Source organism: Salmo salar, chromosome ssa15 (genome assembly GCF_905237065.1).
Source record: "Salmo salar chromosome ssa15, Ssal_v3.1, whole genome shotgun sequence".
In the NCBI taxonomy this organism is placed as follows: Eukaryota; Metazoa; Chordata; class Actinopteri; order Salmoniformes; family Salmonidae; genus Salmo; species Salmo salar.
The window spans coordinates 42,567,259-42,592,629 of NC_059456.1; the positions used below are offsets into that span (position 1 = coordinate 42,567,259).

At 43.7% G+C, this 25,371-nt stretch overlaps 1 protein-coding gene and 3 pseudogenes across 5 annotated transcripts; all 4 read left to right on the plus strand.

Annotated features, from left to right (window-relative positions):
* Nucleotides 1-1,371: 1,371 nt before the first annotated feature.
* Nucleotides 1,372-4,127, plus strand: LOC106596728 (L-rhamnose-binding lectin CSL3-like; annotated as a pseudogene). Its single transcript, XR_006759183.1, has 8 exons — nucleotides 1,372-1,477; nucleotides 1,701-1,736; nucleotides 1,817-1,861; nucleotides 2,005-2,139; nucleotides 2,283-2,401; nucleotides 3,427-3,471; nucleotides 3,579-3,708; nucleotides 3,789-4,127. The product of XR_006759183.1 is annotated as an L-rhamnose-binding lectin CSL3-like (transcript).
* Nucleotides 4,128-8,364: 4,237 nt separating this feature from the next.
* On the plus strand, nucleotides 8,365-11,119 carry LOC106596676 (L-rhamnose-binding lectin CSL3). Of its 2 annotated transcripts, XM_045695749.1 has the most exons (9): nucleotides 8,365-8,470; nucleotides 8,694-8,729; nucleotides 8,810-8,854; nucleotides 8,998-9,133; nucleotides 9,277-9,395; nucleotides 10,419-10,463; nucleotides 10,571-10,700; nucleotides 10,781-10,888; nucleotides 10,966-11,119. In XM_045695749.1, exons 1-8 carry the CDS (start codon nucleotides 8,440-8,442, stop codon nucleotides 10,884-10,886), a joined length of 648 nt encoding a protein of 215 aa, XP_045551705.1. In that variant the 5' UTR covers nucleotides 8,365-8,439; the 3' UTR covers nucleotides 10,887-10,888; nucleotides 10,966-11,119. The 2 variants fall into 2 exon arrangements, with proteins under 2 accessions (XP_045551705.1, XP_045551706.1); XM_045695750.1 differs by having other exon boundaries at nucleotides 10,781-11,119.
* A 4,233-nt stretch (nucleotides 11,120-15,352) lies between these two features.
* LOC106596677 (L-rhamnose-binding lectin CSL3-like) lies at nucleotides 15,353-18,100 on the plus strand (annotated as a pseudogene). Its single transcript, XR_006759184.1, has 8 exons — nucleotides 15,353-15,458; nucleotides 15,682-15,717; nucleotides 15,798-15,842; nucleotides 15,986-16,120; nucleotides 16,264-16,382; nucleotides 17,400-17,444; nucleotides 17,552-17,681; nucleotides 17,762-18,100. The product of XR_006759184.1 is annotated as an L-rhamnose-binding lectin CSL3-like (transcript).
* A 4,236-nt stretch (nucleotides 18,101-22,336) lies between these two features.
* Nucleotides 22,337-25,091, plus strand: LOC123727125 (L-rhamnose-binding lectin CSL3-like; annotated as a pseudogene). The gene is made up of 8 exons (XR_006759081.1): nucleotides 22,337-22,442; nucleotides 22,666-22,701; nucleotides 22,782-22,826; nucleotides 22,970-23,104; nucleotides 23,248-23,366; nucleotides 24,391-24,435; nucleotides 24,543-24,672; nucleotides 24,753-25,091. The product of XR_006759081.1 is annotated as an L-rhamnose-binding lectin CSL3-like (transcript).
* Nucleotides 25,092-25,371: the final 280 nt, after the last annotated feature.

Here is a 25,371-nt window from a genome sequence, read left to right on the forward strand (position 1 = left end):
GTGGTTGTTTGACCGCAGACCCATTACGGACGCAGGCAATTTGGCAGTGATCGCTGAGATCCTGGTTGAAGACAGCAGAGGTGTATTTGGAGGGCACGTTGGTTAGGATGATATATATGAGGGTGCCCGTGTTTATGGATTTGGGGTTGTACCTGGTAGGTTCATTGATAATTTGTGTGAGATTGAGGGCATCAAGCTTAGATTGTAGGATGGCCGGGGTGTTAAGCATATGCCAGTATAGGTCACCTAACAGCACGAGCTCTGAAGATAGATGGGGGCAATCAGTTCACATATGGTGTCCAGGGCACAGAAGGTGGTCTATAGCAAGTGGCAACGGTGAGAGACTTGTTTCTGGAAAGGTTGATTTTTTTAAAAAGTACAAGGTCAAATTGTTTGGGCACAGACCTGGATAGTAAGACAGAACTCTGCAGGCTAACGCTGCAGTAGATTGCAACTCCACCTGCTTTGGCAGTTCTATCTTGTCGGAAAATGTTATAGTTAGGGATGGAAATTTCAGGGGTTTTGGTGGTCCTCCTAAACCAGGATTCAGACACGGCTAGGACAACCGGGTTGGCAGAGTGTGCTATAGCAGTGAATAAAATAAACTTAGGGAGGGGGCTTCTAATGTTAACATGCATGAAACCAAGGCTTTTACGGTTAGAGAAGTCAACAAATGAGAGCGCCTGGGGAATGGGAGTGGAGCTAGGCACTGCAGGGCCTGGGTTAACCTCTACATCACCAGAGGAACAGATTAGCAGTAGGATAAGTGTACGGCTAAAGGCTATAACAACTGGTCGTCTAGTACGTTCGGAACAGAGAGTAAAAGGAGCAGGTTTCTGGGCAAGGTAGAATAGATTCAAGGCATAATGTACAGACAAAGGTATGGTAGGATGTGAATACAGTTATGCAATGTTTGCTCAAGAGTATAATTAATTGGCTGATCCCTCCTGATGACCCGGATTGAATAATAGGGTGCGTTCAGCAGGATGCAACGTTTTGGAAGGTTCAGATAAAAATATGCAATGTTGAACAAATATGGCTCTCCGACATGTAGAATAAGGAAATACGTTGTCTCTATTCATGAAATGGAAATCTGCAATGCTCGAAGGCTTTGCGACTGAACGTGGCCCGTGTGATTCTTCCTTAACGAAGAAGCCCCACCTAGATGTCTACTTTAAAATGTTCCGCCCTCAATGGCAATGTTAATGCCAAAATGTATTTTTATCCATCTAGAGTCCTCTATCTATCTCCATGAGATGAGACTGAACCAATAGCCATGTATAGACCAGCAAACGCCGGCCCCTAATTGCAATGAGCTGCACCTGGAGACAAATAGATACACCTGGGTTAATTAAGACATGTCACATAACATAAATACCAGGTGTATTGGGTCTAATTAGCATCAGTTGCATTTTCTCTGTTACTACCACTCCTGTACCTGGCATCATGCGCATGTTCAGACTGACGGTGGTCACATGTGAGTATACAAAATCTGTATCATGTCATATGACTTGAGGGACATTCAATTTCTATTGTTCAAAACAAAATTGTCTAACAAACTGTCACATTGCATGCATGGAATAAGAGACCAAATTCTGAACTCCATGACTACAGTAGAGTCAAATGCTAAATTCTAGCTTCATGGTCCAAGTGCATATGATGTGGAATGTTGCTGAACTAGCTGTGTGACGTTCTTTCAGTGCTGGCTGCAGCTTGCTGTACACTAACAGATGGAGGTACTGTATGTAATAATGATGATACTACTTAACCAAGCTAATGTGAGTGGTGTGTAATTCCTGTTAATTTGTCCTGGCAGCAATCAGCATCACGTGTGAAGGCTCTGATGCTTTACTGCAATGTGGTAAGCTAGTCAACACTACTGTATAGTCACTGACCACCTATGATATTTTCTACTGTAGATTAGCGTCACTGGCCCACACTTAAGAGACCCAGTCTTCGCTCACCTTTCTCCTTTTCTTTGTCTCTCTTCCCCATCTCCCTCAGATGGAGGTAAGATTCAAATCAAGCGTGCCAACTATGGTCGGCGTCAACACGATGTGTGTTCCATTGGGCGCCCGATAACCAACTCACCGACACCAACTGCCTCAGCCAATCCTCCACCAGCAAGGTGGCAGAAAGGTACTAGAACCAGTGGTGTTTACCTGTATGAACTCCTTGGCTGTAGTGGTAACAACCACCAGCAAGATGGTTAAAAAGATACTAGAACCTGTAGTCTTCACCTGTGGGAACTCATGACCTCTACCTGTCTTTGAAACAAACAGGTGCGATGGGAAGAGCCAGTGTGTTGTCCCAGCATCCAACTTCGTTTTTGGGGACCCCTGTGTCGGGACTTACAAGTACCTGGACACCAAATACTCCTGTGTCCAACAGCATGAAACAAGTCAGTCTCTGAATGTGTGCTAATAATAGCTAGTGGTGGGCACCAAAAGCCATAATTTAATTCGACGTACTATCGGTATGACTGTGGCATGTTGGGATATTGTTTAATACTCCTACCCATTTGACTCTTTTGTAAAAGCGTGCACTCTGCTGATGGCAAGAAAGGGAATAGAATGGGTTGGTTCCCCTATGGTACCAGCTTTGTTATTAAATTCTGCTTTATGGCCACAACGTGTTAAATACATGCATTTGTTTCTCCATGTTTAAGCCACCCTCACCTGCTAACTAACTCTAGCACATAAACTGTGGTTATGGAACAATGTACCCGGCAACAACTTTAGTTAGCGTAGCCTATAGGGAGGTCGGAGACCTGGCAGTGTGGTGCCAAGACGACAATATCGGCAAGACAAAGGAACTGATTGTGGACTACATGAAACGGAGGGCTGAGCCCCTCCCTGCCAGGAGGCTAAAAAGGATTTGCTATCAGCCTTCCGATGCTCAATTCTACAGCTGCACCATTGACCCTTTTTGACTTGTCTCATATGCTGTTCCTTTTTAGATGTACATATCAAGCTCAATTAGCCAGCAGGAACACGGACGGGAAGTGGCTTATTTGATGCTTGTGCGCACTTAATCTGGTTAAAGACCGACTATGTTTCAGTGAACGGTAGCTAGCTAGCGCTACTCCCACATATTTGTAGGGTATACAGCTAATCTGGCACGGCATAGAAATACAGATTTGGTGTAGCGGGTCGACTTTATTTTTCACCAGTTTAGATCTAGCCAGCCAGTTTGCTTAAAATGTTAGCCTTTAGAGACCTGCTCATAAGGAACTGAAACTACAAGGTAACAGTGAAAGATGACGCGCCCTTTTTATACTTGCCAACAAGTTTAAAATGACTTTAAAAAAAATATGCACCTGAAATCAACATTCCCTGTTAGTGCCCATCCCAAACACTTCACCAGGCTAATGTATGTCTTAATTTGTCTGGCCAGTGTGGTGTAACTCCTGTGTTGTCCTTGCAGTAAGCAGCATCATATGTGAAGGCTCTGATTCCCAACTACTATGTGGTAAGCTGGTTAGCACTACCGTACGGTATAATCATGTGGTGATGTATATTAGTCACTAGCCCACACAAACACCCAGATTTGGCCATTTTCTTCTTTATCTTCCTCAGATCGGGGTGAGATCCATATTCAGCGTGCCAACTATGGTCGTCGTCAACACGATGTGTGTTCCACTGGGCGCCCACATAAACAACTCAAAAACACCAACTGCCTCAGCCAATCCAGCACAATGGCAGAAAGGTAGTGACACCTTTAGTGTGCATTTACCTGTAGGCACTCATTGGCTGTGGCGTTAATAACCTCTACCTGTTTACACACAGGTGTGACGGAGAGCGCCAGTGTATCGTCAAGGTATCCAACTCCGTGTTCGGTGACCCCTGTGTCGGAACTTATAAGTACTTGGATGTGGCTTACACCTGTGACTGAATGTGAGTTTTATATATATGTGTGTGCATGCACACATGACTGGGAACTAGAATGCTGGTGCTGACGGTTTGTCTTGTAGAATATCTTCCTGTGGAACCTGAAGATGTACAAGGCTTCTGGGATATCTTGCTGTTTTCCTCCAACTTCAATGACCATTGTAAACCTGTGTATTTTGTGTGGAAGCATTTCTGAACTGTGGTTGGTCTGAATTAAATGACATGTCAGAAAGACAAGACTGGTTGCCTCTTGTATATTACTAAATGTCACATGAATATTTCTGAACATGTGTCCTTTATTCTCGCCTTTCACTGGACTCATTTGTACCTGGCCCTAACATGCCTTTGTCGGTCTTCTGTGCCCACCTTTAGGCAGTTGTAAAATACTCATTGTGCTCTGGATGGTCAATCAATTGTACCTGCCCCTCAAATCACTGACAAGTAGTACTTATGACATCAGCAGGCTTACTTGTCCAAGTTTGTTCACGTCAGCAGCTAATCTGGTCACAAAGCAGACCTGGACGGTTAAGACATTACATACAACGTGTAGACCCTACAAACCCTGATCATTAAGTGATAGACTCTTATTGATCAGATCATAAGCCAAATGTTACCGTGATGTGTAAATTAATCTAGAGGCTATTTCTTAAACATATACTTGCAGTGATGCTGCCCAACTACATCATATTAGTCATCTAACAGCCTCTTATCCAGAGAGGCAAACAGGGTCAACACCCTGCTGAAGGGCACGTCGACAGATCTCCCACAATGTCAAACGGGGACCCTACCGATGCTGCCCCTCAACCATCAGATTCCACCCTGAGGAAAAGCAAGGCCAACAATGTTTGAGTGCATGTATGGCACCATGTGCATTTGTACAAACACCTGCATGGAATCAACCTCAACTGTATCAACACAGCCCTCAGTGTCAATGTACTTACCTTTTTATATGGAATTTATTTTACATCTGTCATTCTATCCTTTGCCCAGCAACTCTGCTCCCACTTGTCTCCAATTCCACATCCCACCTGTCTCTGCTGGCCACCCTTTTGGGATTTCTACGCAGCATACTATGTTGTGATTAACACAATTTCTGTCGACTAGAATCTACAGACTGAGTTGAAATACTTTGACAGAGTGGTAATTGACTGACCCCGGTCTCCAGCTCTCCAACAGTACTATTTCTAGGGTCAATTTTGGATCAATGTTTTGCATTTTCAGACATTCCTGAGAGGCTACTTGAGGGCAATACCAAAATAAATGGACAATTGATTCTGTATCCTCACAAAATCTGCAGAGCTTCGATGGTTGTATGCCCCAAATAGTCAGCATTAACTAAGAGAACCCATGAACTAATAGTACAGGTAAATGGCGATAAAAACAATACTACAGAGATACAAAATCAGTGGAAAAACAAGAACTTAACTTATTCAAGAACGATGTAATGTAATCTATTATGAATATGAATTGGATGGGTTGAGATTATTAAATATAAAAGCACTAAACCTCTTTCTGAAAGCTTCACTTATTCAAAAGTTTTTCTTGAACCCTAAATGGTTCTCATGTAGATTACTAAGAAAAGCTCATCCTTTGTGCAGATTGCCATGTCTCATTTTTGATTAATTGCAAATGATACTTTTTTTTCACAGTATCTCTCTTTTTCAAACAAGCATTGCAGAACTGGCTACAATTTCATCCACCTGAAAAGATAGAACAAATATTACAAAAAATATTATGGCTGAACTCTGTGCTGGTTGATAAAAGACCTGTATTTGTGCAAAAGATATTTGATAAGGGTATTTTGTTCTTAGTGTCCAAAGAAGGGCCAGAAGTATACATAATGGTGTCGTCTGCATAGAGGTGGATCAGAGAATCACCAGCAACAAGAGCAACATCATTGATGTATACAGAGAAAAGAGTCGACCCGAGAATTGAACCCTGTGGCACCCCCATAGAGACTGCCAGAGGTCCGGACAACAGGCCCTCCGATTTGACCAACTTAACTCTATCTGAGAAGAAGTTGGTGAACCAGGCTAGGCAGTCATTTGAGAAACCAAGTTTGTTGAGTTTGCCGATAAGAATGTGGTGATTGACAGAGTCGAAAGCCTTGGCCAGGTCGATGAATACAGCTGCACAGTATTGTCTCTTATCGATGGTGGTTATGATATCTTTTAGGACCTTGAGCGTTGCTGAAGTACACCCATGACCAGCTCGGAAACCAGATTGCATAAGCGGAGAAATTACGGTTGGATTCGAAATGGTTGGTGATCTGTTTGTTATCTTGGCTTTCGAAGACCTTAGAAAGGCAGGGTAGGATAGATATAGGTCTGTAGCAATTTGGGTCTAGAGTGTCTCCCCCTTTGAAGAGGGTGATGACCTTGAAGAGGGGGATGACAGCTTTCCAATCTTTGGGGATCTCAGACGATGCGAAAGAGAGGTTGAACAGGCTAGTAATAGGGGTTGCAACAATTTCGGCTGATCATTTTAGAAAAAGACGGTCCAGATTGTCTAGCCCGGCTGAGTTATAGGGGTCCAGAGTTTGCAGCACTATCAGAACATCAGCGATCTGGATTTGGGTGAAGGATGGGAGAGGCTTTGGCAAGTTGATGTGGGGGGTGCAGGGCTGTTGACCTGGGTAGGGGTAGCCAGGTGGAAAGCACGGCCAGCCATAGAAAAATGCTTATTGAAATTCTCAATTATCATGGATTTATCGGTGGTGACAGTGTCCCAGAACTTTTTGGAGTTCGTGTCACAGGATGAAAATTTCAGTTTGAAAAAGCTAGCCTTTGCTTTCCTAACTTCCCTGAAAAGCTGCATATCGCGGGGGCTATTCGATGCTAATGCAGTACGCCACAGGATGTTTTTGTGCTGGTCAAGAGCAGTCAGGTCTGGAGTGAACCAAGGTCCATATCTGTTCCTGGTTGTACATTTTTTGAATGGGGCATGCTTATTTAAGATGGTGAGGAAAGCACTTTTAATGAATAACTAGACATCCTCTATTGTCGGAATGAGGTCAAAATCCTTCCAGGATACCCGGGCCTGGTCGATTAGAAAGGTTTGCTCGCTGAAGGGTTTTAGGAAGCGTTTGAAAGTGATGAGAGGTGGTTGTTTGACCGCAGACCCATTACGGACGCAGGCAATTTGGCAGTGATCGCTGAGATCCTGGTTGAAGACAGCAGAGGTGTATTTGGAGGGCACGTTGGTTAGGATGATATATATGAGGGTGCCCGTGTTTATGGATTTGGGGTTGTACCTGGTAGGTTCATTGATAATTTGTGTGAGATTGAGGGCATCAAGCTTAGATTGTAGGATGGCCGGGGTGTTAAGCATATGCCAGTATAGGTCACCTAACAGCACGAGCTCTGAAGATAGATGGGGGCAATCAGTTCACATATGGTGTCCAGGGCACAGAAGGTGGTCTATAGCAAGTGGCAACGGTGAGAGACTTGTTTCTGGAAAGGTTGATTTTTTTAAAAAGTACAAGGTCAAATTGTTTGGGCACAGACCTGGATAGTAAGACAGAACTCTGCAGGCTAACGCTGCAGTAGATTGCAACTCCACCTGCTTTGGCAGTTCTATCTTGTCGGAAAATGTTATAGTTAGGGATGGAAATTTCAGGGGTTTTGGTGGTCCTCCTAAACCAGGATTCAGACACGGCTAGGACAACCGGGTTGGCAGAGTGTGCTATAGCAGTGAATAAAATAAACTTAGGGAGGGGGCTTCTAATGTTAACATGCATGAAACCAAGGCTTTTACGGTTAGAGAAGTCAACAAATGAGAGCGCCTGGGGAATGGGAGTGGAGCTAGGCACTGCAGGGCCTGGGTTAACCTCTACATCACCAGAGGAACAGATTAGCAGTAGGATAAGTGTACGGCTAAAGGCTATAACAACTGGTCGTCTAGAATGCGTTCGGAACAGAGAGTAAAAGGAGCAGGTTTCTGGGCAAGGTAGAATAGATTCAAGGCATAATGTACAGACAAAGGTATGGTAGGATGTGAATACAGTTATGCAATGTTTGCTCAAGAGTATAATTAATTGGCTGATCCCTCCTGATGACCCGGATTGAATAATAGGGTGCGTTCAGCAGGATGCAACGTTTTGGAAGGTTCAGATAAAAATATGCAATGTTGAACAAATATGGCTCTCCGACATGTAGAATAAGGAAATACGTTGTCTCTATTCATGAAATGGAAATCTGCAATGCTCGAAGGCTTTGCGACTGAACGTGGCCCGTGTGATTCTTCCTTAACGAAGAAGCCCCACCTAGATGTCTACTTTAAAATGTTCCGCCCTCAATGGCAATGTTAATGCCAAAATGTATTTTTATCCATCTAGAGTCCTCTATCTATCTCCATGAGATGAGACTGAACCAATAGCCATGTATAGACCAGCAAACGCCGGCCCCTAATTGCAATGAGCTGCACCTGGAGACAAATAGATACACCTGGGTTAATTAAGACATGTCACATAACATAAATACCAGGTGTATTGGGTCTAATTAGCATCAGTTGCATTTTCTCTGTTACTACCACTCCTGTACCTGGCATCATGCGCATGTTCAGACTGACGGTGGTCACATGTGAGTATACAAAATCTGTATCATGTCATATGACTTGAGGGACATTCAATTTCTATTGTTCAAAACAAAATTGTCTAACAAACTGTCACATTGCATGCATGGAATAAGAGACCAAATTCTGAACTCCATGACTACAGTAGAGTCAAATGCTAAATTCTAGCTTCATGGTCCAAGTGCATATGATGTGGAATGTTGCTGAACTAGCTGTGTGACGTTCTTTCAGTGCTGGCTGCAGCTTGCTGTACACTAACAGATGGAGGTACTGTATGTAATAATGATGATACTACTTAACCAAGCTAATGTGAGTGGTGTGTAATTCCTGTTAATTTGTCCTGGCAGCAATCAGCATCACGTGTGAAGGCTCTGATGCTTTACTGCAATGTGGTAAGCTAGTCAACACTACTGTATAGTCACTGACCACCTATGATATTTTCTACTGTAGATTAGCGTCACTGGCCCACACTTAAGAGACCCAGTCTTCGCTCACCTTTCTCCTTTTCTTTGTCTCTCTTCCCCATCTCCCTCAGATGGAGGTAAGATTCAAATCAAGCGTGCCAACTATGGTCGGCGTCAACACGATGTGTGTTCCATTGGGCGCCCCGATAACCAACTCACCGACACCAACTGCCTCAGCCAATCCTCCACCAGCAAGGTGGCAGAAAGGTACTAGAACCAGTGGTGTTTACCTGTATGAACTCCTTGGCTGTAGTGGTAACAACCACCAGCAAGATGGTTAAAAAGATACTAGAACCTGTAGTCTTCACCTGTGGGAACTCATGACCTCTACCTGTCTTTGAAACAAACAGGTGCGATGGGAAGAGCCAGTGTGTTGTCCCAGCATCCAACTTCGTTTTTGGGGACCCCTGTGTCGGGACTTACAAGTACCTGGACACCAAATACTCCTGTGTCCAACAGCATGAAACAAGTCAGTCTCTGAATGTGTGCTAATAATAGCTAGTGGTGGGCACCAAAAGCCATAATTTAATTCGACGTACTATCGGTATGACTGTGGCATGTTGGGATATTGTTTAATACTCCTACCCATTTGACTCTTTTGTAAAAGCGTGCACTCTGCTGATGGCAAGAAAGGGAATAGAATGGGTTGGTTCCCCTATGGTACCAGCTTTGTTATTAAATTCTGCTTTATGGCCACAACGTGTTAAATACATGCATTTGTTTCTCCATGTTTAAGCCACCCTCACCTGCTAACTAACTCTAGCACATAAACTGTGGTTATGGAACAATGTACCCGGCAACAACTTTAGTTAGCGTAGCCTATAGGGAGGTCGGAGACCTGGCAGTGTGGTGCCAAGACGACAATATCGGCAAGACAAAGGAACTGATTGTGGACTACATGAAACGGAGGGCTGAGCCCCTCCCTGCCAGGAGGCTAAAAGGATTTGCTATCAGCCTTCCGATGCTCAATTCTACAGCTGCACCATTGACCCTTTTTGACTTGTCTCATATGCTGTTCCTTTTTAGATGTACATATCAAGCTCAATTAGCCAGCAGGAACACGGACGGGAAGTGGCTTATTTGATGCTTGTGCGCACTTAATCTGGTTAAAGACCGACTATGTTTCAGTGAACGGTAGCTAGCTAGCGCTACTCCCACATATTTGTAGGGTATACAGCTAATCTGGCACGGCATAGAAATACAGATTTGGTGTAGCGGGTCGACTTTATTTTTCACCAGTTTAGATCTAGCCAGCCAGTTTGCTTAAAATGTTAGCCTTTAGAGACCTGCTCATAAGGAACTGAAACTACAAGGTAACAGTGAAAGATGACGCGCCTTTTTATACTTGCCAACAAGTTTAAAATGACTTTAAAAAAAATATGCACCTGAAATCAACATTCCCTGTTAGTGCCCATCCCAAACACTTCACCAGGCTAATGTATGTCTTAATTTGTCTGGCCAGTGTGGTGTAACTCCTGTGTTGTCCTTGCAGTAAGCAGCATCATATGTGAAGGCTCTGATTCCCAACTACTATGTGGTAAGCTGGTTAGCACTACCGTACGGTATAATCATGTGGTGATGTATATTAGTCACTAGCCCACACAAACACCCAGATTTGGCCATTTTCTTCTTTATCTTCCTCAGATCGGGGTGAGATCCATATTCAGCGTGCCAACTATGGTCGTCGTCAACACGATGTGTGTTCCACTGGGCGCCCACATAAACAACTCAAAAACACCAACTGCCTCAGCCAATCCAGCACAATGGCAGAAAGGTAGTGACACCTTTAGTGTGCATTTACCTGTAGGCACTCATTGGCTGTGGCGTTAATAACCTCTACCTGTTTACACACAGGTGTGACGGAGAGCGCCAGTGTATCGTCAAGGTATCCAACTCCGTGTTCGGTGACCCCTGTGTCGGAACTTATAAGTACTTGGATGTGGCTTACACCTGTGACTGAATGTGAGTTTTATATATATGTGTGTGCATGCACACATGACTGGGAACTAGAATGCTGGTGCTGACGGTTTGTCTTGTAGAATATCTTCCTGTGGAACCTGAAGATGTACAAGGCTTCTGGGATATCTTGCTGTTTTCCTCCAACTTCAATGACCATTGTAAACCTGTGTATTTTGTGTGGAAGCATTTCTGAACTGTGGTTGGTCTGAATTAAATGACATGTCAGAAAGACAAGACTGGTTGCCTCTTGTATATTACTAAATGTCACATGAATATTTCTGAACATGTGTCCTTTATTCTCGCCTTTCACTGGACTCATTTGTACCTGGCCCTAACATGCCTTTGTCGGTCTTCTGTGCCCACCTTTAGGCAGTTGTAAAATACTCATTGTGCTCTGGATGGTCAATCAATTGTACCTGCCCCTCAAATCACTGACAAGTAGTACTTATGACATCAGCAGGCTTACTTGTCCAAGTTTGTTCACGTCAGCAGCTAATCTGGTCACAAAGCAGACCTGGACGGTTAAGACATTACATACAACGTGTAGACCCTACAAACCCTGATCATTAAGTGATAGACTCTTATTGATCAGATCATAAGCCAAATGTTACCGTGATGTGTAAATTAATCTAGAGGCTATTTCTTAAACATATACTTGCAGTGATGCTGCCCAACTACATCATATTAGTCATCTAACAGCCTCTTATCCAGAGAGGCAAACAGGGTCAACACCCTGCTGAAGGGCACGTCGACAGATCTCCCACAATGTCAAACGGGGACCCTACCGATGCTGCCCCTCAACCATCAGATTCCACCCTGAGGAAAAGCAAGGCCAACAATGTTTGAGTGCATGTATGGCACCATGTGCATTTGTACAAACACCTGCATGGAATCAACCTCAACTGTATCAACACAGCCCTCAGTGTCAATGTACTTACCTTTTTATATGGAATTTATTTTACATCTGTCATTCTATCCTTTGCCCAGCAACTCTGCTCCCACTTGTCTCCAATTCCACATCCCACCTGTCTCTGCTGGCCACCCTTTTGGGATTTCTACGCAGCATACTATGTTGTGATTAACACAATTTCTGTCGACTAGAATCTACAGACTGAGTTGAAATACTTTGACAGAGTGGTAATTGACTGACCCCGGTCTCCAGCTCTCCAACAGTACTATTTCTAGGGTCAATTTTGGATCAATGTTTTGCATTTTCAGACATTCCTGAGAGGCTACTTGAGGGCAATACCAAAATAAATGGACAATTGATTCTGTATCCTCACAAAATCTGCAGAGCTTCGATGGTTGTATGCCCCAAATAGTCAGCATTAACTAAGAGAACCCATGAACTAATAGTACAGGTAAATGGCGATAAAAACAATACTACAGAGATACAAAATCAGTGGAAAAACAAGAACTTAACTTATTCAAGAACGATGTAATGTAATCTATTATGAATATGAATTGGATGGGTTGAGATTATTAAATATAAAAGCACTAAACCTCTTTCTGAAAGCTTCACTTATTCAAAAGTTTTTCTTGAACCCTAAATGGTTCTCATGTAGATTACTAAGAAAAGCTCATCCTTTGTGCAGATTGCCATGTCTCATTTTTGATTAATTGCTAATGATACTTTTTTTCACAGTATCTCTCTTTTTCAAACAAGCATTGCAGAACTGGCTACAATTTCATCCACCTGAAAAGATAGAACAAATATTACAAAAAATATTATGGCTGAACTCTGTGCTGGTTGATAAAAGACCTGTATTTGTGCAAAAGATATTTGATAAGGGTATTTTGTTCTTAGTGTCCAAAGAAGGGCCAGAAGTATACATAATGGTGTCGTCTGCATAGAGGTGGATCAGAGAATCACCAGCAACAAGAGCAACATCATTGATGTATACAGAGAAAAGAGTCGACCCGAGAATTGAACCCTGTGGCACCCCCATAGAGACTGCCAGAGGTCCGGACAACAGGCCCTCCGATTTGACCAACTTAACTCTATCTGAGAAGAAGTTGGTGAACCAGGCTAGGCAGTCATTTGAGAAACCAAGTTTGTTGAGTTTGCCGATAAGAATGTGGTGATTGACAGAGTCGAAAGCCTTGGCCAGGTCGATGAATACAGCTGCACAGTATTGTCTCTTATCGATGGTGGTTATGATATCTTTTAGGACCTTGAGCGTTGCTGAAGTACACCCATGACCAGCTCGGAAACCAGATTGCATAGCGGAGAAATTACGGTTGGATTCGAAATGGTTGGTGATCTGTTTGTTATCTTGGCTTTCGAAGACCTTAGAAAGGCAGGGTAGGATAGATATAGGTCTGTAGCAATTTGGGTCTAGAGTGTCTCCCCCTTTGAAGAGGGTGATGACCTTGAAGAGGGGGATGACAGCTTTCCAATCTTTGGGGATCTCAGACGATGCGAAAGAGAGGTTGAACAGGCTAGTAATAGGGGTTGCAACAATTTCGGCTGATCATTTTAGAAAAAGACGGTCCAGATTGTCTAGCCCGGCTGAGTTATAGGGGTCCAGAGTTTGCAGCACTATCAGAACATCAGCGATCTGGATTTGGGTGAAGGATGGGAGAGGCTTTGGCAAGTTGATGTGGGGGTGCAGGGCTGTTGACCTGGGTAGGGGTAGCCAGGTGGAAAGCACGGCCAGCCATAGAAAAATGCTTATTGAAATTCTCAATTATCATGGATTTATCGGTGGTGACAGTGTCCCAGAACTTTTTGGAGTTCGTGTCACAGGATGAAAATTTCAGTTTGAAAAAGCTAGCCTTTGCTTTCCTAACTTCCCTGAAAAGCTGCATATCGCGGGGGCTATTCGATGCTAATGCAGTACGCCACAGGATGTTTTTGTGCTGGTCAAGAGCAGTCAGGTCTGGAGTGAACCAAGGTCCATATCTGTTCCTGGTTGTACATTTTTTGAATGGGGCATGCTTATTTAAGATGGTGAGGAAAGCACTTTTAATGAATAACTAGACATCCTCTATTGTCGGAATGAGGTCAAAATCCTTCCAGGATACCCGGGCCTGGTCGATTAGAAAGGTTTGCTCGCTGAAGGGTTTTAGGAAGCGTTTGAAAGTGATGAGAGGTGGTTGTTTGACCGCAGACCCATTACGGACGCAGGCAATTTGGCAGTGATCGCTGAGATCCTGGTTGAAGACAGCAGAGGTGTATTTGGAGGGCACGTTGGTTAGGATGATATATATGAGGGTGCCCGTGTTTATGGATTTGGGGTTGTACCTGGTAGGTTCATTGATAATTTGTGTGAGATTGAGGGCATCAAGCTTAGATTGTAGGATGGCCGGGGTGTTAAGCATATGCCAGTATAGGTCACCTAACAGCACGAGCTCTGAAGATAGATGGGGGCAATCAGTTCACATATGGTGTCCAGGGCACAGAAGGTGGTCTATAGCAAGTGGCAACGGTGAGAGACTTGTTTCTGGAAAGGTTGATTTAATAAAAAAAGTACAAGGTCAAATTGTTTGGGCACAGACCTGGATAGTAAGACAGAACTCTGCAGGCTAACGCTGCAGTAGATTGCAACTCCACCTGCTTTGGCAGTTCTATCTTGTCGGAAAATGTTATAGTTAGGGATGGAAATTTCAGGGGTTTTGGTGGTCCTCCTAAACCAGGATTCAGACACGGCTAGGACAACCGGGTTGGCAGAGTGTGCTATAGCAGTGAATAAAATAAACTTAGGGAGGGGGCTTCTAATGTTAACATGCATGAAACCAAGGCTTTTACGGTTAGAGAAGTCAACAAATGAGAGCGCCTGGGGAATGGGAGTGGAGCTAGGCACTGCAGGGCCTGGGTTAACCTCTACATCACCAGAGGAACAGATTAGCAGTAGGATAAGTGTACGGCTAAAGGCTATAACAACTGGTCGTCTAGTACGTTCGGAACAGAGAGTAAAAGGAGCAGGTTTCTGGGCAAGGTAGAATAGATTCAAGGCATAATGTACAGACAAAGGTATGGTAGGATGTGAATACAGTTATGCAATGTTTGCTCAAGAGTATAATTAATTGGCTGATCCCTCCTGATGACCCGGATTGAATAATAGGGTGCGTTCAGCAGGATGCAACGTTTTGGAAGGTTCAGATAAAAATATGCAATGTTGAACAAATATGGCTCTCCGACATGTAGAATAAGGAAATACGTTGTCTCTATTCATGAAATGGAAATCTGCAATGCTCGAAAGCTTTGCGACTGAACGTGGCCCGTGTGATTCTTCCTTAACGAAGAAGCCCCACCTAGATGTCTACTTTAAAATGTTCCGCCCTCAATGGCAATGTTAATGCCAAAATGTATTTTTATCCATCTAGAGTCCTCTATCTATCTCCATGAGATGAGACTGAACCAATAGCCATGTATAGACCAGCAAACGCCGGCCCCTAATTGCAATGAGCTGCACCTGGAGACAAATAGATACACCTGGGTTAATTAAGACATGTCACATAACATAAATACCAGGTGTATTGGGTCTAATTAGCATCAGTTGCATTTTCTCTGTTACTACCACTCCTGTACCTGGCATCATGCGCATGTTCAGACTGACGGTGGTCACATGTGAGTATACAAAATCTGTATCATGTCATATGACTTGAGGGACATTCAATTTCTATTGTTCAAAACAAAATTGTCTAACAAACTGTCACATTGCATGCATGGAATAAGAGACCAAATTCTGAACTCCATGACTACAGTAGAGTCAAATGCTAAATTCTAGCTTCATGGTCCAAGTGCATATGATGTGGAATGTTGCTGAACTAGCTGTGTGACGTTCTTTCAGTGCTGGCTGCAGCTTGCTGTACACTAACAGATGGAGGTACTGTATGTAATAATGATGATACTACTTAACCAAGCTAATGTGAGTGGTGTGTAATTCCTGTTAATTTGTCCTGGCAGCAATCAGCATCACGTGTGAAGGCTCTGATGCTTTACTGCAATGTGGTAAGCTAGTCAACACTACTGTATAGTCACTGACCACCTATGATATTTTCTACTGTAGATTAGCGTCACTGGCCCACACTTAAGAGACCCAGTCTTCGCTCACCTTTCTCCTTTTCTTTGTCTCTCTTCCCCATCTCCCTCAGATGGAGGTAAGATTCAAATCAAGCGTGCCAACTATGGTCGGCGTCAACACGATGTGTGTTCCATTGGGCGCCCGATAACCAACTCACCGACACCAACTGCCTCAGCCAATCCTCCACCAGCAAGGTGGCAGAAAGGTACTAGAACCAGTGGTGTTTACCTGTATGAACTCCTTGGCTGTAGTGGTAACAACCACCAGCAAGATGGTTAAAAAGATACTAGAACCTGTAGTCTTCACCTGTGGGAACTCATGACCTCTACCTGTCTTTGAAACAAACAGGTGCGATGGGAAGAGCCAGTGTGTTGTCCCAGCATCCAACTTCGTTTTTGGGGACCCCTGTGTCGGGACTTACAAGTACCTGGACACCAAATACTCCTGTGTCCAACAGCATGAAACAAGTCAGTCTCTGAATGTGTGCTAATAATAGCTAGTGGTGGGCACCAAAAGCCATAATTTAATTCGACGTACTATCGGTATGACTGTGGCATGTTGGGATATTGTTTAATACTCCTACCCATTTGACTCTTTTGTAAAAGCGTGCACTCTGCTGATGGCAAGAAAGGGAATAGAATGGGTTGGTTCCCCTATGGTACCAGCTTTGTTATTAAATTCTGCTTTATGGCCACAACGTGTTAAATACATGCATTTGTTTCTCCATGTTTAAGTCACCTGCTAACTAACTCTAGCACATAAACTGTGGTTATGGAACAATGTACCCGGCAACAACTTTAGTTAGCGTAGCCTATAGGGAGGTCGGAGACCTGGCAGTGTGGTGCCAAGACGACAATATCGGCAAGACAAAGGAACTGATTGTGGACTACATGAAACGGAGGGCTGAGCCCCTCCCTGCCAGGAGGCTAAAAGGATTTGCTATCAGCCTTCCGATGCTCAATTCTACAGCTGCACCATTGACCCTTTTTGACTTGTCTCATATGCTGTTCCTTTTTAGATGTACATATCAAGCTCAATTAGCCAGCAGGAACACGGACGGGAAGTGGCTTATTTGATGCTTGTGCGCACTTAATCTGGTTAAAGACCGACTATGTTTCAGTGAACGGTAGCTAGCTAGCGCTACTCCCACATATTTGTAGGGTATACAGCTAATCTGGCACGGCATAGAAATACAGATTTGGTGTAGCGGGTCGACTTTATTTTTCACCAGTTTAGATCTAGCCAGCCAGTTTGCTTAAAATGTTAGCCTTTAGAGACCTGCTCATAAGGAACTGAAACTACAAGGTAACAGTGAAAGATGACGCGCCTTTTTATACTTGCCAACAAGTTTAAAATGACTTTAAAAAAAATATGCACCTGAAATCAACATTCCCTGTTAGTGCCCATCCCAAACACTTCACCAGGCTAATGTATGTCTTAATTTGTCTGGCCAGTGTGGTGTAACTCCTGTGTTGTCCTTGCAGTAAGCAGCATCATATGTGAAGGCTCTGATTCCCAACTACTATGTGGTAAGCTGGTTAGCACTACCGTACGGTATAATCATGTGGTGATGTATATTAGTCACTAGCCCACACAAACACCCAGATTTGGCCATTTTCTTCTTTATCTTCCTCAGATCGGGGTGAGATCCATATTCAGCGTGCCAACTATGGTCGTCGTCAACACGATGTGTGTTCCACTGGGCGCCCACATAAACAACTCAAAAACACCAACTGCCTCAGCCAATCCAGCACAATGGCAGAAAGGTAGTGACACCTTTAGTGTGCATTTACCTGTAGGCACTCATTGGCTGTGGCGTTAATAACCTCTACCTGTTTACACACAGGTGTGACGGAGAGCGCCAGTGTATCGTCAAGGTATCCAACTCCGTGTTCGGTGACCCCTGTGTCGGAACTTATAAGTACTTGGATGTGGCTTACACCTGTGACTGAATGTGAGTTTTATATATATGTGTGTGCATGCACACATGACTGGGAACTAGAATGCTGGTGCTGACGGTTTGTCTTGTAGAATATCTTCCTGTGGAACCTGAAGATGTACAAGGCTTCTGGGATATCTTGCTGTTTTCCTCCAACTTCAATGACCATTGTAAACCTGTGTATTTTGTGTGGAAGCATTTCTGAACTGTGGTTGGTCTGAATTAAATGACATGTCAGAAAGACAAGACTGGTTGCCTCTTGTATATTACTAAATGTCACATGAATATTTCTGAACATGTGTCCTTTATTCTCGCCTTTCACTGGACTCATTTGTACCTGGCCCTAACATGCCTTTGTCGGTCTTCTGTGCCCACCTTTAGGCAGTTGTAAAATACTCATTGTGCTCTGGATGGTCAATCAATTGTACCTGCCCCTCAAATCACTGACAAGTAGTACTTATGACATCAGCAGGCTTACTTGTCCAAGTTTGTTCACGTCAGCAGCTAATCTGGTCACAAAGCAGACCTGGACGGTTAAGACATTACATACAACGTGTAGACCCTACAAACCCTGATCATTAAGTGATAGACTCTTATTGATCAGATCATAAGCCAAATGTTACCGTGATGTGTAAATTAATCTAGAGGCTATTTCTTAAACATATACTTGCAGTGATGCTGCCCAACTACATCATATTAGTCATCTAACAGCCTCTTATCCAGAGAGGCAAACAGGGTCAACACCCTGCTGAAGGGCACGTCGACAGATCTCCCACAATGTCAAACGGGGACCCTACCGATGCTGCCCCTCAACCATCAGATTCCACCCTGAGGAAAAGCAAGGCCAACAATGTTTGAGTGCATGTATGGCACCATGTGCATTTGTACAAACACCTGCATGGAATCAACCTCAACTGTATCAACACAGCCCTCAGTGTCAATGTACTTACCTTTTTATATGGAATTTATTTTACATCTGTCATTCTATCCTTTGCCCAGCAACTCTGCTCCCACTTGTCTCCAATTCCACATCCCACCTGTCTCTGCTGGCCACCCTTTTGGGATTTCTACGCAGCATACTATGTTGTGATTAACACAATTTCTGTCGACTAGAATCTACAGACTGAGTTGAAATACTTTGACAGAGTGGTAATTGACTGACCCCGGTCTCCAGCTCTCCAACAGTACTATTTCTAGGGTCAATTTTGGATCAATGTTTTGCATTTTCAGACATTCCTGAGAGGCTACTTGAGGGCAATACCAAAATAAATGGACAATTGATTCTGTATCCTCACAAAATCTGCAGAGCTTCGATGGTTGTATGCCCCAAATAGTCAGCATTAACTAAGAGAACCCATGAACTAATAGTACAGGTAAATGGCGATAAAAACAATACTACAGAGATACAAAATCAGTGGAAAAACAAGAACTTAACTTATTCAAGAACGATGTAATGTAATCTATTATGAATATGAATTGGATGGGTTGAGATTATTAAATATAAAAGCACTAAACCTCTTTCTGAAAGCTTCACTTATTCAAAAGTTTTTCTTGAACCCTAAATGGTTCTCATGTAGATTACTAAGAAAAGCTCATCCTTTGTGCAGATTGCCATGTCTCATTTTTTGATTAATTGCAAATGATACTTTTTTTTCACAGTATCTCTCTTTTTCAAACAAGCATTGCAGAACTGGCTACAATTTCATCCACCTGAAAAGATAGAACAAATATTACAAAAAATATTATGGCTGAACTCTGTGCTGGTTGATAAAAGACCTGTATTTGTGCAAAAGATATTTGATAAGGGTATTTTGTTCTTAGTGTCCAAAGAAGGGCCAGAAGTATACATAATGGTGTCGTCTGCATAGAGGTGGATCAGAGAATCACCAGCAACAAGAGCAACATCATTGATGTATACAGAGAAAAGAGTCGACCCGAGAATTGAACCCTGTGGCACCCCCATAGAGACTGCCAGAGGTCCGGACAACAGGCCCTCCGATTTGACCAACTTAACTCTATCTGAGAAGAAGTTGGTGAACCAGGCTAGGCAGTCATTTGAGAAACCAAGTTTGTTGAGTTTGCCGATAAGAATGTGGTGATTGACAGAGTCGAAAGCCTTGGCCAGGTCGATGAATACAGCTGCACAGTATTGTCTCTTATCGATGGTGGTTATGATATCTTTTAGGACCTTGAGCGTTGCTGAAGTACACCCATGACCAGCTCGGAAACCAGATTGCATAGCGGAGAAATTACGGTTGGATTCGAAATGGTTGGTGATCTGTTTGTTATCTTGGCTTTCGAAGACCTTAGAAAGGCAGGGTAGGATAGATATAGGTCTGTAGCAATTTGGGTCTAGAGTGTCTCCCCCTTTGAAGAGGGTGATGACCTTGAAGAGGGGGATGACAGCTTTCCAATCTTTGGGGATCTCAGACGATGCGAAAGAGAGGTTGAACAGGCTAGTAATAGGGGTTGCAACAATTTCGGCTGATCATTTTAGAAAAAGACGGTCCAGATTGTCTAGCCCGGCTGAGTTATAGGGGTCCAGAGTTTGCAGCACTATCAGAACATCAGCGATCTGGATTTGGGTGAAGGATGGGAGAGGCTTTGGCAAGTTGATGTGGGGGGTGCAGGGCTGTTGACCTGGGTAGGGGTAGCCAGGTGGAAAGCACGGCCAGCCATAGAAAAATGCTTATTGAAATTCTCAATTATCATGGATTTATCGGTGGTGACAGTGTCCCAGAACTTTTTGGAGTTCGTGTCACAGGATGAAAATTTCAGTTTGAAAAAGCTAGCCTTTGCTTTCCTAACTTCCCTGAAAAGCTGCATATCGCGGGGGCTATTCGATGCTAATGCAGTACGCCACAGGATGTTTTTGTGCTGGTCAAGAGCAGTCAGGTCTGGAGTGAACCAAGGTCCATATCTGTTCCTGGTTGTACATTTTTTGAATGGGGCATGCTTATTTAAGATGGTGAGGAAAGCACTTTTAATGAATAACTAGACATCCTCTATTGTCGGAATGAGGTCAAAATCCTTCCAGGATACCCGGGCCTGGTCGATTAGAAAGGTTTGCTCGCTGAAGGGTTTTAGGAAGCGTTTGAAAGTGATGAGAGGTGGTTGTTTGACCGCAGACCCATTACGGACGCAGGCAATTTGGCAGTGATCGCTGAGATCCTGGTTGAAGACAGCAGAGGTGTATTTGGAGGGCACGTTGGTTAGGATGATATATATGAGGGTGCCCGTGTTTATGGATTTGGGGTTGTACCTGGTAGGTTCATTGATAATTTGTGTGAGATTGAGGGCATCAAGCTTAGATTGTAGGATGGCCGGGGTGTTAAGCATATGCCAGTATAGGTCACCTAACAGCACGAGCTCTGAAGATAGATGGGGGGCAATCAGTTCACATATGGTGTCCAGGGCACAGAAGGTGGTCTATAGCAAGTGGCAACGGTGAGAGACTTGTTTCTGGAAAGGTTGATTTTTTTTAAAAGTACAAGGTCAAATTGTTTGGGCACAGACCTGGATAGTAAGACAGAACTCTGCAGGCTAACGCTGCAGTAGATTGCAACTCCACCTGCTTTGGCAGTTCTATCTTGTCGGAAAATGTTATAGTTAGGGATGGAAATTTCAGGGGTTTTGGTGGTCCTCCTAAACCAGGATTCAGACACGGCTAGGACAACCGGGTTGGCAGAGTGTGCTATAGCAGTGAATAAAATAAACTTAGGGAGGGGGCTTCTAATGTTAACATGCATGAAACCAAGGCTTTTACGGTTAGAGAAGTCAACAAATGAGAGCGCCTGGGGAATGGGAGTGGAGCTAGGCACTGCAGGGCCTGGGTTAACCTCTACATCACCAGAGGAACAGATTAGCAGTAGGATAAGTGTACGGCTAAAGGCTATAACAACTGGTCGTCTAGTACGTTCGGAACAGAGAGTAAAAGGAGCAGGTTTCTGGGCAAGGTAGAATAGATTCAAGGCATAATGTACAGACAAAGGTATGGTAGGATGTGAATACAGTTATGCAATGTTTGCTCAAGAGTATAATTAATTGGCTGATCCCTCCTGATGACCCGGATTGAATAATAGGGTGCGTTCAGCAGGATGCAACGTTTTGGAAGGTTCAGATAAAAATATGCAATGTTGAACAAATATGGCTCTCCGACATGTAGAATAAGGAAATACGTTGTCTCTATTCATGAAATGGAAATCTGCAATGCTCGAAAGCTTTGCGACTGAACGTGGCCCGTGTGATTCTTCCTTAACGAAGAAGCCCCACCTAGATGTCTACTTTAAAATGTTCCGCCCTCAATGGCAATGTTAATGCCAAAATGTATTTTTATCCATCTAGAGTCCTCTATCTATCTCCATGAGATGAGACTGAACCAATAGCCATGTATAGACCAGCAAACGCCGGCCCCTAATTGCAATGAGCTGCACCTGGAGACAAATAGATACACCTGGGTTAATTAAGACATGTCACATAACATAAATACCAGGTGTATTGGGTCTAATTAGCATCAGTTGCATTTTCTCTGTTACTACCACTCCTGTACCTGGCATCATGCGCATGTTCAGACTGACGGTGGTCACATGTGAGTATACAAAATCTGTATCATGTCATATGACTTGAGGGACATTCAATTTCTATTGTTCAAAACAAAATTGTCTAACAAACTGTCACATTGCATGCATGGAATAAGAGACCAAATTCTGAACTCCATGACTACAGTAGAGTCAAATGCTAAATTCTAGCTTCATGGTCCAAGTGCATATGATGTGGAATGTTGCTGAACTAGCTGTGTGACGTTCTTTCAGTGCTGGCTGCAGCTTGCTGTACACTAACAGATGGAGGTACTGTATGTAATAATGATGATACTACTTAACCAAGCTAATGTGAGTGGTGTGTAATTCCTGTTAATTTGTCCTGGCAGCAATCAGCATCACGTGTGAAGGCTCTGATGCTTTACTGCAATGTGGTAAGCTAGTCAACACTACTGTATAGTCACTGACCACCTATGATATTTTCTACTGTAGATTAGCGTCACTGGCCCACACTTAAGAGACCCAGTCTTCGCTCACCTTTCTCCTTTTCTTTGTCTCTCTTCCCCATCTCCCTCAGATGGAGGTAAGATTCAAATCAAGCGTGCCAACTATGGTCGGCGTCAACACGATGTGTGTTCCATTGGGCGCCCGATAACCAACTCACCGACACCAACTGCCTCAGCCAATCCTCCACCAGCAAGGTGGCAGAAAGGTACTAGAACCAGTGGTGTTTACCTGTATGAACTCCTTGGCTGTAGTGGTAACAACCACCAGCAAGATGGTTAAAAAGATACTAGAACCTGTAGTCTTCACCTGTGGGAACTCATGACCTCTACCTGTCTTTGAAACAAACAGGTGCGATGGGAAGAGCCAGTGTGTTGTCCCAGCATCCAACTTCGTTTTTGGGGACCCCTGTGTCGGGACTTACAAGTACCTGGACACCAAATACTCCTGTGTCCAACAGCATGAAACAAGTCAGTCTCTGAATGTGTGCTAATAATAGCTAGTGGTGGGCACCAAAAGCCATAATTTAATTCGACGTACTATCGGTATGACTGTGGCATGTTGGGATATTGTTTAATACTCCTACCCATTTGACTCTTTTGTAAAAGCGTGCACTCTGCTGATGGCAAGAAAGGGAATAGAATGGGTTGGTTCCCCTATGGTACCAGCTTTGTTATTAAATTCTGCTTTATGGCCACAACGTGTTAAATACATGCATTTGTTTCTCCATGTTTAAGCCACCCTCACCTGCTAACTAACTCTAGCACATAAACTGTGGTTATGGAACAATGTACCCGGCAACAACTTTAGTTAGCGTAGCCTATAGGGGAGGTCGGAGACCTGGCAGTGTGGTGCCAAGACGACAATATCGGCAAGACAAAGGAACTGATTGTGGACTACATGAAACGGAGGGCTGAGCCCCTCCCTGCCAGGAGGCTAAAAGGATTTGCTATCAGCCTTCCGATGCTCAATTCTACAGCTGCACCATTGACCCTTTTTGACTTGTCTCATATGCTGTTCCTTTTTAGATGTACATATCAAGCTCAATTAGCCAGCAGGAACACGGACGGGAAGTGGCTTATTTGATGCTTGTGCGCACTTAATCTGGTTAAAGACCGACTATGTTTCAGTGAACGGTAGCTAGCTAGCGCTACTCCCACATATTTGTAGGGTATACAGCTAATCTGGCACGGCATAGAAATACAGATTTGGTGTAGCGGGTCGACTTTATTTTTCACCAGTTTAGATCTAGCCAGCCAGTTTGCTTAAAATGTTAGCCTTTAGAGACCTGCTCATAAGGAACTGAAACTACAAGGTAACAGTGAAAGATGACGCGCCTTTTTATACTTGCCAACAAGTTTAAAATGACTTTAAAAAAAATATGCACCTGAAATCAACATTCCCTGTTAGTGCCCATCCCAAACACTTCACCAGGCTAATGTATGTCTTAATTTGTCTGGCCAGTGTGGTGTAACTCCTGTGTTGTCCTTGCAGTAAGCAGCATCATATGTGAAGGCTCTGATTCCCAACTACTATGTGGTAAGCTGGTTAGCACTACCGTACGGTATAATCATGTGGTGATGTATATTAGTCACTAGCCCACACAAACACCCAGATTTGGCCATTTTCTTCTTTATCTTCCTCAGATCGGGGTGAGATCCATATTCAGCGTGCCAACTATGGTCGTCGTCAACACGATGTGTGTTCCACTGGGCGCCCACATAAACAACTCAAAAACACCAACTGCCTCAGCCAATCCAGCACAATGGCAGAAAGGTAGTGACACCTTTAGTGTGCATTTACCTGTAGGCACTCATTGGCTGTGGCGTTAATAACCTCTACCTGTTTACACACAGGTGTGACGGAGAGCGCCAGTGTATCGTCAAGGTATCCAACTCCGTGTTCGGTGACCCCTGTGTCGGAACTTATAAGTACTTGGATGTGGCTTACACCTGTGACTGAATGTGAGTTTTATATATATGTGTGTGCATGCACACATGACTGGGAACTAGAATGCTGGTGCTGACGGTTTGTCTTGTAGAATATCTTCCTGTGGAACCTGAAGATGTACAAGGCTTCTGGGATATCTTGCTGTTTTCCTCCAACTTCAATGACCATTGTAAACCTGTGTATTTTGTGTGGAAGCATTTCTGAACTGTGGTTGGTCTGAATTAAATGACATGTCAGAAAGACAAGACTGGTTGCCTCTTGTATATTACTAAATGTCACATGAATATTTCTGAACATGTGTCCTTTATTCTCGCCTTTCACTGGACTCATTTGTACCTGGCCCTAACATGCCTTTGTCGGTCTTCTGTGCCCACCTTTAGGCAGTTGTAAAATACTCATTGTGCTCTGGATGGTCAATCAATTGTACCTGCCCCTCAAATCACTGACAAGTAGTACTTATGACATCAGCAGGCTTACTTGTCCAAGTTTGTTCACGTCAGCAGCTAATCTGGTCACAAAGCAGAC